The sequence below is a fragment of the Podarcis cretensis genome (genome assembly GCF_951804945.1).
Source record: "Podarcis cretensis genome assembly, chromosome: 3".
NCBI classification, from domain to species: Eukaryota; Metazoa; Chordata; class Lepidosauria; order Squamata; family Lacertidae; genus Podarcis; species Podarcis cretensis.
The window spans coordinates 46,133,691-46,152,264 of NC_137172.1; the positions used below are offsets into that span (position 1 = coordinate 46,133,691).

General features: G+C 41.7%; 1 protein-coding gene and 1 long non-coding RNA gene across 3 annotated transcripts in view; one reads left to right on the forward strand and one right to left on the reverse strand.

Moving 5' to 3' along the window:
• LOC307212372 overlaps positions 1-18,574 on the forward strand; it is a 48,090-nt gene that overhangs the window by 10,939 nt on the left and 18,577 nt on the right. The gene's annotated exons all lie outside the window — the stretch shown is intronic.
• Positions 1-18,574, reverse strand: part of CHRM3 (cholinergic receptor muscarinic 3) — a 241,749-nt gene that overhangs the window by 182 nt on the left and 222,993 nt on the right. For both annotated transcript variants that reach the window (XM_079969516.1, XM_079969517.1), the window contains one exon: positions 80-6,562. In XM_079969516.1, coding sequence (XP_079825642.1) covers positions 4,747-6,543 — 1,797 coding nt within the window. In that variant the 5' untranslated portion in view covers positions 6,544-6,562 and the 3' untranslated portion in view covers positions 80-4,746. The remainder of the gene's footprint in view (positions 1-79; positions 6,563-18,574) is intronic.

Below are 18,574 nucleotides of genomic sequence, written 5' to 3' on the forward strand. Positions count from 1 at the left end.
TCAATATGTCAATACATGTCAATACATGTCAATACATGTCAATACATGTCAATACATGTCAATACATGTCAATACAAACCTCCAAAGGGTTTACCATTCCTGCTCTACACAGTTGTGTCTATGACAGAATGTTTGTGCCCCAACTGCCATCTATTACCTACAGGCTGCTACTCTTTGAAGAACAAGCCAATTTCATACATGCATGCAGTCAGGTGTGTTTTTATACATGTAGATGGAACCGAAGGTGTTATATATTCCTATATGCATGCACTTCTTTGCACCCTGATCCACGATACCAGCATCTGCCACCTTAAGGCTCCTTGGGGTACTCTTGCCTGGTGGGAGACGACATCAAGGTATCAGTGTAGATTTTGTACAAGCAATTCTTATTGACTGTTAAGGTCATTTTACACCAGCACTATCACTAGTTAACAGAGTGCAATGAAGGTCTAGAGGGAAGGAACTAAAATATAGCTATTTTTATACTGTCAATTGCTCAAAAGAACATTTCCAATCTGTATTAGCATTAGGATGCAGCTCTTAAGTTGCTCAGAGGTATATCTAGATATTTGTTTGTTTGAGCCAGAGATGCTAAGGCACTCGTGGAACTCTATTTCTGACAGGGGATGGTGCATGCTGAGTCCCTCCTGGTATGAAAGTAGCAGTGAAACTGAGTATACCTGCATGATAATGGACTAGGCTGTTAAATTCTTACTGACCAAAGCACACTTGGGCTCGCACAATAAAATCAACCACAACCCTACCCTTAAAATTGCACTGTTCCATCAAGAAGCCGTTGAACATTTTATAGTTGCACTACAATTACAAAGGATAGTTAAAGACATCTTCACACATCAAACATCAGATTTATTTAATTTTATTTCTCTGAAAACAATCCCCGCATGTTTGCTTTTTCGTGTAAACAGTGGCCACAAGTTGTTTTTTTGCAAAAAAATGCTAACTTTTGATTTAAAAAAATACTCTCTCATTAATAAATCAGCAATATGCAAGATAACCTCCTTGTTGTAGTCTGGCTTCCTCACATCTCATAGAGGAAATTGTATTTACCCTAAATAGCAAAAGATAATGATATGACAATATATATGTATGAATATACTGTATATATAAATGTTCAAACAATAGTTGTAAGGTCAACTTGAGCTATGAAATGTCTTTCTGTTCTTAATAAGTAACTCAAGAGGCAATGTCCTAACAAGCTGCAAGAACTTAGAGGGAGGAAGCACTATTTGCTGTCAGATTCCTGTTCCCACTGAAGTTTTGCATTCATAGGGCCAGGAGGCAAAATGCCCCTCAGTCCATGGCCGTATGCCCACTCACTTGTTAAAAACAGATCATTCTAATGGTCAGTGGGGCATTCTCTGCCATCGCCCAAGGTATTTGCTTTTTCTGTTTTCCATCTTTAACACTAGCCTATATGTGGATTGACTGAGATGGCTCAGTTGGTGGAGCATGAGCTTCTTAAGATTCAGGGTTGTGGGTTCGAACCCCACATTGGGCCAAATGATTTCCACATGGCAGGGGGTTGGACTATATGATCCTCGAGAACCCTTTCAACTGTCCAGTTTTATGATTCTGTGAAATCCATGCTTCTCCTTTTGTCCACAGTTCCAAGGGAACAGGCAAGTTTGCAAACCTACCAGGAAGGGATTGCTTAGGAAATTATTTGTAGCCCCATCCCCACACAATGCTTCTCTGGCCTGAATTCCACCCTTAAAGAAAAAAGAAAAAAGATTGATGTTTCTGTTATATTTGTTTGGGTAGAATATGTAACTGGCTTTTTAGATGAGCCTGGCATGAGAGCTTTATATGTGATGGTCTTCTAAAGTGCCTTGGGTTGCATGTGAGTTTTAAAAAATAAAAGCAGATCTGGCATTTGGTATGGGGTGCAATTCTGACATTTACTCAAGTTCACCATTTGTATTTTATTTATTTGTTGTTTAAATTTACAGCCCCACCTTACTACACAATGGTATCCAAGCTATTCCAATTCTGCACCTTGTGGTCCTGGCCTCTAAAGCACTACACCCTTATGCATGCCAGCAGTCCTAATCACTTGGTTCCATAGGAAAAGCAAAAACACACCCCTCCTTTAGAGTTCCTACCTGGAAGTTCTCCACTGCTTAGAGTCTGATAGTAGTTGCTGCTTTCCAACTTGTTTTGTGTCATCGTCCCCCTCCCCAATTCTGGGAAAAGCTTTTCCTGTTCAGTGTATACTTGTCATGCAGTTCATAGGAGGTTTCCCCTATACACCTTTGGGTGTACGTGGCAGCTGCAGCTATCCTGACCTCCAGCCCTGCCGAGACCAGTCTATGTTGGTGGAGTGCAATAAACGGGGGAAACTCTTCCGTGCTCACAAATGGAACCTACTACAATCAGTGATGCACAGACCTGAAAGCTGTGTTCATTTCTCAAGAACACCTTTATGATTTTGCATTTAAAGGACATTACAGTTGAAGACTGAAGAGCAATATTTATCAACATTTAAATAAAACATTTTGGTGGCTTTTATGTATAAATATTTCTTCATATAAACATAACACAAAATTAAATAGCTCAGATACACAGACACTATTTAATATACTTCCACTGTTGTCAAAATCATCTGTAAACACCATCTTACACTGAATACAAAAGCAGCTTTTATACCAGTTCTGTGTTCACAACACTGATTCCCCTTTTCATAAAGGAAGTTGCACTTTTATTTTTGTTAAATCTGAGTGTCAGGTCTAATGAAAAAAAAAAGGAAGAGAAAAAAAAACTCCACACAAAGAAGCTTGGTCAACTGAAAGCATAACATACAAAATTACCTTTCAAAATGTAAGTAAATCTGAACTGAAACTAAGTTTTAAATTACAATCCTTTCCTTGGGGAAGTCCTGACTTTTGTGAAGTACAGTATAGGCACAATCCACTTGGAACATCTCCTCTGCAATCATCACTGAGTGAATGGGAGTTGCATAAGAGGACGGTGGGTTGTGTCCAAGATCTCAGGAACTGACCACATTATAAATACCAGGAGCCATCACTGCTCACATCTCAACTATAAATATTAAAGCCCTTTTTTTGTCTTTCTCAGAAGGTGCTTAGCTATTTAAAATAGCAGACTACTTACATTAATTTGGGACATTGTACTGCACAAACTTGAATTTTCCACTACTGGTTGTAACAACAACAACAACAACGATAACAACAACAGAAGCTTTCAAGATTGACAAGCATTTTGGAAAGTGCCAAGTCAGTTTCTTTAAATACATAATTATTTCCCCCCATTTCTAAAAACACTTTCTAAATGTGCAGAAAATAGAGACAGACACTCGTTCTGAGAATCCCCTGGTGCAGTCTGATTTAGGAGCCTGCCTGAGAGAACTGATGTGCTTATTACATAGACTTTTGACTTCTTCAAACCCTTGAATAAATGCACTGAAATAATCACATGCTTTCTTCCTGGTGCTGTCCTCAGAACTCCTTCTTGTCCCCTCTTGCCTACCCCCCAAACCAGCAGAGTGGGCTGGACTCCCCTAATCTGCACAGAAGTCACTGTCAACTTCTAAGCAACCTGGAGACTCCCAGAGCCACACTGGGCGCTATCCTATTTGTACTGGCATAATTGAAGTCTGAGAACCAGGCCAAAAGTCCATCGACATTCACGTTTGATGCAGAAGTACATCCTGTAAAGACTGCAGCTCCCAGTATTTTGTGTTCTCTGTTAAAGTAAATATTAGTAAGGATTCTCTCATCTGCATGTGGCCTCAGATCTCCAGTTGAGAGACTGTGAGCTCTTCAAGGTACATCTCTATATGAAAAATATACATGATACTCATTTCCGTTGTAAAAATGTGTGACTATAGTAAGTGCCCTTATTTGTTTGTTTATTTAAAAATATTTCTAACCCGCCCTTCATTGCAAAGCAATTCCAGGACGAGGCACAAACATAATTAAAACTGCATCTATAACAATCATAAAACAGGGGCCTTCTGGTGTTCTTCAATGTGGTGCTCATTTATTGTGAGGGGTTCGCCACTTTAAGGAGAAGCCAAAATTTCAGAATAAATTAGAAAACATAAATATAAGCTGAAAAATGATTTTCAAGGCCCCTTTGTGCTGCTCGCATCTGACAATCATGATAAGCAGTGCCTCAAAATACAGGCATCTTATTTCCTGGTAAACAGACGGCAGGCTCTGAGTGCCTTGGGTTCTCCTCTGCAGATTCTTTAATAACTTGGCCCACAAGAATTGTCATTACATCCAAAAGAGGTGAGGAAGGGAAGCTCTAAGAGGTTTGGTGCAACCTAAGCTTAGAATGCACACATATGTTTTCTTTTGATAGATCCGTCCAACTAGTTACTTCAGCTAAAACCTACTTTACTCCTTAGGAATGGGCTAGCTGCATGTGCTCACCTGAGATCCCAGAATGGATTTACATTTGAATAATTGGGCAGATCACCAATAGCTTTCATAATTGCACTGCAACTCCTTGGGATTTTGTAGCAAAACCTTCAGACGTTTGATTGTTCCTTAGTAAAAAACCTCTGCAATTAGTTTGTTTTTGCTTAATGCGGTATAAACCATTGCATTAAACAGGAAGTATTAAAAGGATAGATGCATACACCAGACTGATCCTTTCTCATCTTGAAGATGAAATATTTGTAGTTGGCTCCAGCAACCACCCTCCCTCCCATTTTTGCAATCCCTTTAATATGTTTTTCCATTGTTAAAACATACTATTTTATGAAGCTTCCCGTGGAATCCGCTTATGAAAAATGACGGACTGTCTCTGCTGGTACTGTTGCTTACGTCGTTTACGTTTGTCACATTGACATAGCAGTAACATCTTAAAAGTGGTTCTGAATGTTTTGTTACACAGTGCATAGCACATAGGGTTCACTGTGCTATTGATGTAGCAAAGCCAATACCCCAGGTTCCAAAAGGTTTGGGGGATACATTTATTACAAAAGGTGTTTACCAAGACCATGATGTTGTATGGGGTCCATGTGATAATGAAGGCAAACAAAATGGCACTGAGTGTCTGTGCAGCTTTCTTTTCTTTGATGAGTGACATTCGTTTCCGCTTGGAGATCTGACTTCTTGTCTTCAAGGCAAACTTCTTGGCCAGGGTAGCTTCCTTGAATGACAAAGGCAGGGCAGCAGGTGCCTTATGTCCTGTTGAAATGCCATCAGTAGCCTTTCCTGTGTGTGTTGCTGATCCTGGTTGAACAGGAAGTTTAGGAAAGCTCTTCTGCAAGTTTCCATCTTCTAAACACTTTTGTGGATGAAGGTTTTTAGGCTTCTTGTCTTTTGACTCTGTGTCCATCTTTGACAATTCATCCTCTGACCCCTGCAGGTCTTCTGATGAGGGTTGCTTTGTAGAGTTTAGGATAGTGTTATGTCCTGGAAGCTTCAGTACAATGGAATAGATGGCCCTGGTCTCAGAGGCAATGTCGTCTTCATCCGACGAAGCAGAGTTCTCAAGAGATGCGTTGCCATCATTGTTGTTCCAGCTGTCACTGCTGCTGTGCTCCTGATCAACCTGATCTGGGCTTGGCTTCCAGCTCTTGGATGTCATCCAGAAGTGGCAGCCGCCATACTTTCTTCTCTTTGAGCGCTTTGTATTATGCTGCTGCAGCTCATAGCTGCTGCAGCTTCTAGAGCTGCCTGTCTGGTTGACAAAGCGTGCTGCCTCAGCTTCGCTGCCAGAGGCCTGGAGTCCTGCTAACTCTTTGGTACGCTTCTCTGTCTCCTTGTATATCCTCCAGTACAAAATACTCATAATGGTGACGGGCAAATAAAAGGCAGCTATTGCGGTGCCAAAAGTGATGATAGGCTCAGTCAGGAACTGGATGTAACATTCACCTTCACCAACAGTTCGCTCCCCAACAAAATATTGCCAGAACAGAATAGCAGGGGCCCAAAGGACAAAGGAGATGACCCAAGCCAAGCCAATCATCACCCCAGCTCTTCTGGTTGTTCGTTTTGCTCTGTAGGTAAGTGGCCTTGTGATGGAAAAATATCTGTCAAAGCTTATGACCAGCAGATTCATAACTGAGGCATTGCTAGCTACATAGTCGATGGAGAGCCACAGGTCACAGGCCAGGTTTCCCAAAGCCCAGCGGCCCATGATGATATATGTAGTGAACAGGTTCATGGAAATAATGCCAATGATCAAATCTGCGCAAGCAAGGCTCAGCAAGAAGTAATTGTTAACAGTTTTCAGCTGTTTGTTGACTTTAAATGCCACGATCACGAGGATGTTTCCTATGATGGTCACAAGGGCCAAGAAGCCAGTGAGTAAAGCAATCAAGACAACTTGCCAAACGGTGTGGCCACCCAAAGGATCAGCAGGAACTTGTGATCCATTGGTCATTTCCATAGTGGTGAAAGAGAAGCTCTCGTTTGCTTGGGAGAGGCCATGGCTGCTAGTGAACGAGGATGCATCACTTGGGAGGCCTGTTGTTTGGGAGTCTTGAATCCAGACAGCGCTCACAGAAACCAAGGAAGAGATTGTACTGTTGCTAGATGGGACCATTGTGACGTTCTGACATATTCTGCAAGGGGAGGTGGAGGAGAAACAGAAGAGAGAGAAACAAATTAGGATTTGTTACTTTGCTGGCACCACCGTATCAGTTATTATTAGTTGAATATCTATTACATCTGAGATATCAAAGTACGTGAAGTGGTTATAGGAAGAACATTTACAGCTGAGTTAACACAATTTGAGGGAAAAGCAAACAACAAAAACCACTTGCTTTATTAAAACTGCTGCCAGGATATTATTGTGAAACTGAACAGGTGACACATTTTATGGTTTGTTGGACACAAGATCTGAGACATTATATAAGCTTCAAGACTTGAACATAGTGAAAATTGTTCACTAGTTGCTAATTCAAAGGGAAATTGTTATATACTTGGTGGCATATAACACCGAAACATTGTTTAAATTTTTGACACATATACTCAGTCATGCTGAAGATGTAAGAATGAGGCCCTAATCAATAAGGAAGATCAGTCTAATATTAGAATGGCAATTCAGAGACATTTAAATTTGGAATTTACATGACGAGTTTGCATAGGATTTATTGAGGACTGCTATTGTCTGTGATCACAGGTGGCGCTGTGGGTTAAAGCCTCAGCGCCTAGGGCTTGCCGATCGAAAGGTCGGCGGTTCGAATCCCTGCGGCGGGGTGCGCTCCCGCTGCTCGGTCCCAGCGCCTGCCAACCTAGCAGTTCGAAAGCACCTCCGGGTGCAAGTAGATAAATAGGGACCGCTTACTAGCGGGAAGGTAAACGGCGTTTCCGTGTGCGGCTCTGGCTTGCCAGAGCAGCGATGTCACGCTAGCCACGTGACCCGGAAGTGTCTCCGGACAGCGCTGGCCCCTGGCCTCTTAAGTGAGATGGGCACACAACCCCAGAGTCTGTCAAGACTGGCCCGTACGGGCAGGGGTACCTTTACCTTTTTATTGTCTGTGATAAATCTCTTTCACAAATTTTGTACTATTTTACCAAAAATAAGACGTAAACATAGTTACTGCTCCTCAGCTGGACTAAAAGACAATTCTTCAAAGACTCTTTCAGCCTGAGCACCGATCCCAACCTCACATGCTTTCAAATTCCATCATTCAACCTGGTATATTTAATATACTTTTAATATATTTGGCTTGTTATTTGATTGATAGATGTATTTTATTATATTCTGTAAACCACCCTGTGTAGGCAAAATATAAACATTTAAACACACACATATACAGAAATTATGTATATAATGTTTGTAGGCTTGCCATGGGCATCTGGTTGGCCACTGTGAGAACAGAATGCTGGACCAAATGAGTCAGTGGCCTAATCCAGCATGTATTAGGACAGATGTAGAGAATCACTGATCCTCCAGATACGGCTAAACTGCAGTTCCCATTATCCCTGGCTATCGGTCAAGCTTGCTGGGGCAGTTGGGATTTGCAGCTCAGCAGCAGATGGAAAGGAATATCTTACTACTGTGAGGGTGATTGTCTGAAGGAAGGAAGAATGGCCAACTGTGATTACAGAAGTCAAAGGAAGGGCAGGGGTGGCCCCTTTACATGGATAAATAGCCCATTGCCCACTTTTGCCAACACTGAAAGTGTCCCTTGGAGGTAGGAGGGCCCTTTAAATTAACTTCAAATATAAGGGGAATAATTTATTCTATTTGCATACTGTGTGAGGTTTTGCAAACCCAGCCTTTCCTTCTCATTTAAATCAACACACCCTATTTTTCTGCCGCCCTCAGAATGTTCTGTGTTACTTCCCCCATAAAGCTAGAGTCTATTGTGCTGATGGTCTTGGACAGAAGCCCAAACAAAGCAAAAGAGAGAAAAGGGAACGGCAGACTTAGTATTCAAAATCCGATCTCCCTGTACCGCCAATATAATTGGCAAGCTTATATTTCTGCTTTGTCTGCACCGTTATCTAGATGAAGTAGTTTAAACATTGGAGGATTTAGAACTGTGAGATAGGGAAAGCATTCTAAATTGCAATGATAACCTGAATGTTGTGTTAAAACTCCAACAATGTAATGTTCTCTGATTTTCTCTTTATAACAAGACACGGCTCCAGAAAAACAGTCAGACTTGAATTCATTATTCCAGTTACATATTTTTGCCATTTAGAAATACTTCATTAACACACAGGAGCGATGAGTTAGACCCAACACTGTGGGGGTGGGGGGAGGCTGTAACATGTGCATGACATCACATGTGTGATGCCCTCCCCCCCCCCATCTGACCAGGCCTGCTGGGACATGCGGGAGTCCCTTTGAGGAATGCCAGAGCGCCTTCCCAGAAATAAATCGCCCTCCAAGCCTCCTGCCTCCACCCGGCGGGCCAGCGCTCGCCCGTCAGTGGCAGGGGGTATGGAGGGCAAAAATCACCCTCCATGCCTCCCGCTGCCACCTGGTGGGGCAGCACTTGCCCAAGAATGCTGCCTCTGCAGCATCCTTGTATGGCGCGGCCCAGTCAAGCAGAGGGGCAGCAACGCTGCTGCAACTCTCCTGCTGTCAGACCTGACCCAGGAGTGGAGCTGCGGCTGAGTGCAAAGGAGCTTGCAACTCCCTCTCACGTGCAGCACTTTACAGGAGAGGGGCAGCAACACTGCTGCCACTGCCTCTTCTCTACTTGGCCCCCAGGTCAGACCTGACTCAAGAGCAAAGTTGAGGCTGGGCGTTCGTTCTCGCCTGGGGACTGCAGGGGATGGTGGCCCCCTCAATACTGCAGACTCAGCCCCCTGCCTAGAAATACTGAGGGGGTTGAAGCCCCTTCTACCCCTATACCTTGCACTCCTGTTATCACATTGCACATTAGTGCCAATTAGAAATGTATTTGCCTCTTTGAACCCTTCCTGTCCTTCACTCACTAAGAATAAGTGGGGCGTATGCTCACCCAATATCAATGTACAGATAGTTTGTTTCTTTATAGTGTATGTTGTTGGTGCAGTAGGTGATCCTGGAACTTTGCATTAAGCCTGTCATTAAGAATGTTGCAGTATGAAGTTAAATGAATGGGAAGAAGGGACGTGAACCTGAGAGTAGTGCAAAATGTTGAAAGGTGAATGGGCAGATGTCTACTACTATAGTTTTATTATTTTTATTAAATTAGTATATTTTCTTTCATGTGAATATCAGAGGGAGGTTCACAACATAAAAATACAAAATGAGAACACGAAAAACATAATAAAAACAAAACAAAACCAACGCACACACCTCAACACATTTAAAAGGACATACAATGTTAATAAGCCAAAGGCCTGGTTAAATAGAATCCTTTTCACCTGGCACCATGGAATGAAGGTGACAGATGGGTAGAGCATTCCACAAATGGAGAATCACCACAGAAAAAAGCCCTTCTCATATTGCCCCCCCCCCCTCGTTGACGGGTACACAAAGAGGAACCTCAGATAATGATTGCAGGGTCTGGGTATATACAGACCCTGTATATACAGTCTGTATATATGCAGACTGGGTATATACAGTGGTACCTCAGGTTACAGACGCTTCAGGTTACAGACTCCGCTAACCCAGAAATAGTACTTTGGGTTAAGAACTTTGCTTCAGGATGAGAACTGAAATTGTGCTCTGGCAGCGCTGCAGCAGCTGGAGGCCCCATTAGCTAAAGTGTTGCTTCAGGTTACGAACAGACCTCCAGAACGAATTAAGTTCTTAATCCGAGGTACCACTGTACTACCCCACATGCAACATTTCCATCCTGTATGCTTTCTGCACTGAGTGGGGTCTGGGGGCTTTAAAGTGTTTATGAGGTGATGTATTTAAAAGCCTTTGCATAGCTAGTTACCCTGATAATGCAGGGTTTCTAGTTGCACAAAGGTTTCTAACACTGCTCAGGTGAATGTAGTTAAAAGCCTTCTTCAGACCCCCTGAGGTGTTGGAGTGTTAGGGAAAGCGCTTTCATGTACCACCTTATGGCCCTCTTCATGGACACATTTAATTCCTGGGGAGAGTTATGAAAACTGCTAAGGGGGACTTAGGTGATGTCATTCCTTTTCAATTGCTTATAAAACGGGAAGACCCTTTGTCCAATCTGTCTGAGCCTTTGTAGGTTTAATGTTTTTGGAGAGTAGTATAATACTTCGAGACTTTTATGTTATTAGGTGGAAAATACCGATGTTATAGATCAGACATGACAGGGTGGGTCTCTGCTGTGATCATTGCAGAAACAAAGAACAAATGAAAAATGAACAAAACATTAACAGTGAGAAGGGAAAGGAATAAAATGAATGGGGGTCTCAGAAGTGAAATGAAAGGTCGTGAAGTGTGCATCTCTAGTTTACATCTGTGTTCAGAGATTGATTGATTTATTGGTCAAAAAATTTATATGCACATTTAATAACAAAAACTAATGGACCAAAATGGGTCTCAGCCTTCCTGGCTTTGATGCTGAAGTTTGTGCTCCATGAACAGAGCTTCCATTCATGGAAGGAGAGTTCTGCATAAGGTAGGAGCCCTTCCATGAGCAGAGATCTTTTATGAGTGGAGGCTCCTTCCATTCAAGGAGTAAAAACTCAGGATCTAGTTCTCTGATTGCTGTTGCTCCAGCACCACTACCCAAACATTATTACTGTAAGGAGAAAATAAAAATGGACTCAAACTAGTTTAGATTTCATATATTTCTGTACGAATGACCTGACCAATCAATGCTAAATTAAGGTACACCACACATCTGGCAGTGTACTGATTTTTGAAATTAACATCTTACATTAATTTTATACACAAATGCAGTCTCAAAATTTAGGCAATCAGAGTTGATTGTTCATTCATACTTTGGCATTGCTTTATCTGTATTAATCAAAAGGAAGTGCATGATGCTGCCACATATATCTTTGAAGCATGATTTTAAAAAATAAATCTAAGCCATAAACCATCATCAAGTTAAGCACATGAATTTTAAAAATATTGGCACTTCTTGTACCAAGCAGGAGTAGCACATCATATTTTATATTCCAGAAGCTCAGTGACTCATTCGTCTCATAATTTTTTGAGCTGCTTTGCAGCCACTCCTAAATGATTGAAACATGTTTCAGTAAAGCCTTCCAGAAATGAATTTAGCTGTGTCACTTTGGTTTCTACCTCACTTGTCCTAAAATGAACTTGGGTGCTACAGAAAGAGTCATTTGTTGCATCTTCTAAAGAATATGCCAGGTTTCCCTTTGACTCTTGCAGATCATGGCTACAATATGAATTGGGGCCCAATCCAGTCACCCTCACATTCTTCTCAGTTTTCATTCCCACACATTCTGCTCTGCATTTGGTTATACAATACAGACCCCGGCCTTCTTGGTGATACAGCCCAGCCTCTAGAGACAGTAGTGCCCTTTAAATTCCTCTTAAAAACTCATTGTTCTCTCCAAAGTTTACTGGATTCTGACTCTCCAATTTTTCAGGTTTTGTACAGGGGCCAGTTTTATTTGTGATACACAGCTGCATTTTGTTTTCATCATGTTTTTAGAAAATTTTGTTGAATGTTGTGAGCTATTATAAATGTGAACTATCAGGATGAGCCCCAGTGAATGCAGCTGGTGTTCATATCTGCGTCTAGTCATGCAAGAAGAGGAGTTTTCATACACAAACTTCTGCTGCTTCTTTGGCCCATTCTGCCTAACTGGTAATCAGCAACACCACTCTGACAGGTTCTAGTCACCATTGAAGTTACAGTAACCTATTTAACTTATGGTTTTGTGTTGCAAATTTAGCAAATTACCAGATTTTCTAGAAACCACTATGGACATTCATATAAATTATGATTATGTGATTACTTTTAACCAAATAATGGGCAACAAGGTCTGTTTTACAGCTCAAACAGAGTAAATTATCTATAGCATGACATAAATTGTTAATATGACCTTATTATACTATGAGGACCACAAGCTATATCTGCTTTCTCTATTATACTATTTCGGCACAACCCAGTGTTATGTTAGCAGCAGGAATGTTCTGTTTCAGAGCCAACCTTCTAAGTTTTACTTAACAGTTGCCCAATTACGCTGATGGCTCTTGGAGGTGTACCGTGCCAAAGGGTGAGGCTGCATGTATTAATTTGCGCTATGACCAACTATATTGGATCTATTGATCCTAAAGTATGAGCAGCAGCATAGATACAGTATATAGATTCAAACACTGAAGTATACATTAATGTAAGCTTACATTAATGCTATATAGTAGAATCCACTAGGTGGTGCCATAAACATGCAAATAGAAGTTGCCCCCCCATACAAGTCAGATGAAATTGCTACAATTAATGTATGTAAGATCAAAACAACACTTTTCAAAAAGGTAATAAATATTTGCAATACACTGCTTATTTGTGTATTTGGAAGCTAGAAATGTACAAGGGAACATTTTGTACTGCTTTTGCTCCTAATTGATTTTTGGTTTGGGTAAGCCCAAACTATATACTAGTTCCTGATGCAATAATAAATGAATCATAATCTTGCATGTAAGTTCACAGTTTAGTACAAGCACATGATATAACCTGAGAAGTAGCCAGAACAGCAATCCAAGTTGAGTTACTAATTCAAAAGATCAACCATATGACAATTATGGAGAAAGCACGTAAATCTTGGCATTCCATCCAGGCATTTGGAGATAAGTTTAAAGTTGATGTTAAAATGGATTGGGTTTAACAAACATGATGAACTTGTGAGAGCAGCAAAAAAAAAAAAAAAAAAAAAAAAAAAAAAACAGCAAGTGAATGGGTTTATTAACACATCAGTAGTATTTACCACTGTACTGTAAATTTACCACTGTGTTCTTGTCTTTGGCTGCTCAGTGCATGTGGAGATGGACAAACACCCCAAAGTTAGAGGCTACTCTCTCTTCCCCTCGTCCTACCCACCCTGTAGTAACTTCTTGTTTGCCCCATCCCTGCAAAGTTCTACTCAGCAGAGACCTTTGGCAGAACACAGGTGGCTTCTGCAACCTTAATGGTTGGGTAGAAGGGGGAACAAGCTACACCTGATAAGTTATCTCATCTGCACAACTAATAATAATAATATTTTTATTACATATACCCTGCCCATCTGCCTGGGTTTCCCCAGCCACTCTGGGTGGTTTACAGCATATCTAAAAACATAAAATATCAAGCGTTAAAAACCTCCCAATACAGGGTTGTCTTCAGATGTCTTCTAAAAGTTGTGTAACTCTTTATCTCCTTGACATCTGAAGGGAGGGCATTCCACAGGGAGGGTGCCACTACAGATAAGGCCCTCTGCCTGGTTCCCTGTAACTTCGCTGCAAGTTACACATAACTAACGTGCAAGGCCCTTTTTTGCATCTCTCACCCAAGGGGGGAAAAGGTTGTGTATAAGCAAAACCTACAAAACATGTAGGTCTACTCAGAAGAAAGCCCCAGTGAGTTCTAAGAAGGTTTACTCCCATGTCGGTCTGCATGGGATTTGAATCTTTGCCCTCAGTTTCTTGCCTGACTGTTGTTACCCCTGGCTCTGTCTACTGTTAGCTGACCTGCCCTCTCTGCTCCACCAGACCCAGTGGGCACCAGCTGCTTCCAGTTTGTTTTTATCTTTTAAAATCCAAACAGGGCTTTCTTTCAGCTGGAACTCAATTCCGGTACCTCTCAGGTGGGCACCACTGTCATTATAAGAGAACAAGTGAGGCATTCGCAGTGAGTTCCAGCACCTCTTTTTCTAGAAAAATAGCACTGTATATGGTGAAATACCATCATGTAGGAAAGTGCTATCAGAGTGACCTTGATCAAGGTTATTTATGAAAATGTACTTTTGATTTATAGCTTGTGGTGGGAAAGTGTGGTAAAACGTCCTTTCCTGTCAAGAGTTCATTAAGGCTTGTTTCACAAATCACAGATAACTGAAGGCTTTAAATTTATTATAATTGTTCTGAATTTTTAATTTTGTTACACTGGTAGCACATATATCTTAAGGATATATGTTGCTGTTTGCTGTCTCTTGTTATTTTTAGGTGATAATATAGGTAGTGATGATGATGATAATAATTGGTGCTTTTGGCAATTCAGTGCTTATGGGGAAGTCTAATTTCCCCCCATTCTGAAACCACATTTTTTGGGTGATATGTGAAAGTGAAATTAGACAATAAAAGAATCCCTTATGACAGAGGTTTTCAACCTTTTTGAACCTATGGCTCCCTTGACCAACTGCATTCTTTCTGTGGCACTCCTGTGGAGCTCAGGAGCCCAGTTATGTCACCCCTTGCCTGCACAGCTGGCAGCCTCTCACCCTTTTTCGAACACCCTCCCTTGTGGAGTGTTCCCTCAGTCTCCTCTCCTCTCCCCTCTCCTGCCACCCCTGGTCTCTGAGCTGCCCCCTCCCTGCTCCAAAGAGAGGTGTCACCTCACATTGCCCCACAGGGGCCTGGGACTTATCTGTCCATTCCCAACAGCAAGGGCTTGCCGGCTTGCTTGCCTACTCTGAGGCTGCCTCAGCTCCTGGCAACCAGCACCCCCTGACCAGTCCCAAAGGCACCATTCATTTGCAGGGCTGCTGCAACCAATAGCCATGCAAGTATTTGGGAGGCAGAGATGTGAGAGGGCATCAGAGGAGGGAGGGAAGGAAAGAGGGACAGAGGCCAGTGTTGCCTATGGCACCCCTGACTATCATTCAAGGCACCCCAGGGTGCCATGAAACATTGGTTGAAAACCACTGCCTTATGACATTGGGTAGGACGAGGCAGAAGATCTTCTATCATTAGCAGTCAGTGCAACAGTGCTGCTGCTGCTGCTTCATACTGGAAGGCAGAAGTGGAGGGGCAAGGTTGGTGTGGTGCAAATGCACTGGCATAGCCAATGCAGAGGTCCACCAGTGTGTTTGCACTGCACCACCCTTCACCTCCCATTGGTCACCACAATGCAGCTGATTGGAGGTTATGTTAGCATCCCACCTCACTGACTTCTACTGCCCTTTATTTTAATCCACTTGAGCACTGAAACCCAACACTTTTGCTATGCATCAAATTGAAGAATGAAACAAATCTTTGCTAGCATAGAGTCAGGCTAGCGATGATCATCCTCAGCCTAGGCTAAGGATAACCAAATTGCTCCATTCCATTATTGTCCCCCAAACTGAGTTAATTCTGCATGAATTAGGAGAATAACTCTAATGTTGGAATTGCTGTGCACTGGGACTCAATGTGACTACTGTTATCAATACTGCTGCAGCACATAGGGTGGGCGAGTATGGTTTCTTGTCAATATGAAAGAGAGTAATCAGCATAGAAATAAGAAATATCAATATGTCAAGAGGCAAAATTATTTTGAAACCTCTTATAAACCTAACCATGGTTTGAAATATATATATATATCCAAACAAAATCGGACAGGAAAAGAAAAGAAGCAGATAAAGGGGAACAGGTTGATGAATAAACTGGAAGAAATGACCTATGTAAAGTTAAAAGGTCCAAATAGATACAGCTTGGTTTAAAAAAAGATACACAGAGGGAGGAAAAAATGAGAAGGCCACCTGATACTTCTTTCCAAGTATCTGAACATTCAGCACTGAAGGGAGAGAGAATATGTAAGGAATCTCTCTCTGCGGGGACCAAACAAGGCCTCTTGGATGTAAAAGCAGCAGCAATACCACTCAGCTAACAGATAATTTCCATTAGCTTAAAGTAGTCATAACTCTTTAGTTTCTTTCCTCTTGGCCTACAGCCACTGCAGAACAAGGACATTGCTAACTATTTGGGGTAGCTAGAAGTGATAGGATAAGGACTTCATAACAGTAATATTGATGGCTATAAGTGCACAGAAACATTTCTTTCAAAAACGATACAGTGCTTGAAATTGAGCCAAAGGTAGGAGTCAGAATCTCCTGAAACTTTGAGGCTTTTATCTATGAGGAGACACAAACTACCCCAACTTCTCTGTTTATTTTTAATGGAAATTGTGTTGTTATAAAGATCTGCATGATAATTACAGGTCAGATAACAAGCCATTAAAAGCCAGAATATCATTATTATGTACAGAATTCCAATAACTGAAAAATAAGCTCATTTCGCTTGGAACCTTTTTTTTAAAGTCTGTCTTCTAAAAGTTCTCCCTTGTTCAGGCATAAAACTTTGCTATTTCATGTAGTAATTGAATTTCCATTGGGGGGGGGGAGAACTATACTGGTCTAGTCAGCTCATGATGAGAGTGATGTTGAGTAATGGCATTCAAACTTTAAATGTATAGAACTGGATTTTCCCTACAGAACATAATTTTTAAGCTCCTTCCGTTCTTGTGCAAAATACAAAGTAAAACATGCTTAGCTACTGTATAATGAGATGGTGTTAGAAAACTTTCATTTAATGCATTGGGAGGAATTCAGTGTTCTAAGAAATGGTGCCCAGTTCTAAATATTATCCTGAAATACAAAATACCACTCACTCTTATAAGAATTTGCTCTATCTTTACTTGCATCAAAATTTCATTGGACATTTCCCACATTTGCCTCATAACATCACTTCAGAAGTTACCCTCATGGGCAAGTTAAGCCATATATATTACTAGAAGATAAACATGTGGTCTCAGTTGAATCACTTCACATGCCATGTGGGGTCTCACATGACTGAACGCAGCTCAATCTTCAAAACAAACAAAACATAGAACATAAAAACCCTGCACACAGAAAACTAGATGCCAGTAAGAAAGTTAAAAGAATCAATTCCCACTTAACTTGCCAGGTTGCCAGTGTTCAAGGATTTACATTTGGTTGCTTGTTTAAGATATGGATGAGCACTCTGGCCTCCAACTGCAGTCCACGGTGATACAACCAGAAACAGTTTTACCACCTTATCTGCTGTTCATGTGAAGGATAGGCCTCAGAGATGCATGAAACAGGCACACACACCACCACCACCCTTGAGAATTGGTCCTAGATTGCTTCAATTTTACAAGTATTTCTCTTAGACTAAATTCCCCTTAACAATTTGCTTTAGACAGAGCCGGGGGGCGGACGGGCGCACCATAAGTTTCTCTAAGCTTTTTTGAAACATTTTTTGCCTCATCCCAGTGTGATTTGCTTTCCTCAACATTCAATAGATGCTTCCCCTAAACAGGAACTTCTAGGCTTGACCTGAAATTTCACTTCAGGTAAAATTCATACTCTGGTGTAATCTCATAAATTTGGTAGCGGTCTGAATGTAAATGATGTGAGGCTTTCAGGTTACAACACAGTTACTAAAGAGAACAAGCATTCATAGAATATAATCATAGAATCATAGAGTTGGAAGAGACCACAAGGGCCATCGAGTCCAACCCCCTGCCAAGCAGGAAACACCATCAGAGCACTCCTGACATATGGTTGTCAAGCCTCTGCTTAAAGACCTCCAAAGAAGGAGACTCCACCACACTCCTTGGCAGCAAATTCCACTGTCGAACAGCTCTTACTGTCAGGAAGTTCTTCCTAATGTTTAGGTGGAATCTTCTTTCTTGTAGTTTGGAACCATTGCTCCGTGTCCGCTTCTCTGGAGCAGCAGAAAACAACCTTTCATTCTTTTATATATTTGAACATGGCTATCATATCACCCCTTAACCTCCTCTTCTCCAGGCTAAACATGCCCAGCTCCCTTAGCCGTTCCTCATAAGGCATCGTTTCCAGGCCTTTGACCATTTTGGTTGCCCTCCTCTGGACACGTTCCAGTTTGTCAGTGTCCTTCTTGAACTGTGGACAACTCGAGGCTTACATTAGGAGAACGACAACCAATCTGAGTAATGGACTGCTGTTTTTATAATACTGTATATACCAAACCTACCTGAAAAGAACCTGTGAGCTTCCAAGAAGTACATAATTTAGACAGGGCAGGGGGCGCTGTAGAAACTAGAAATCAGGTAGAATGTGTAGAACTATGGTTGAGAGCAGATGATGCCTAGAATGCTTGGGTGTCAGTTGGGACAGAAGGAAGAAGATGGAGGACAGGGGAAGAGAAAGGATTCTCCCTCTCAAGTCTCTGACCACTTACAATAAGTTGGGGGGTCAGCCTGGGAGGATGCATACTGTGAGCTTAAAGCACTCTCCCCTGCACTATATAATTACATTGCAGAAGGAAGGAG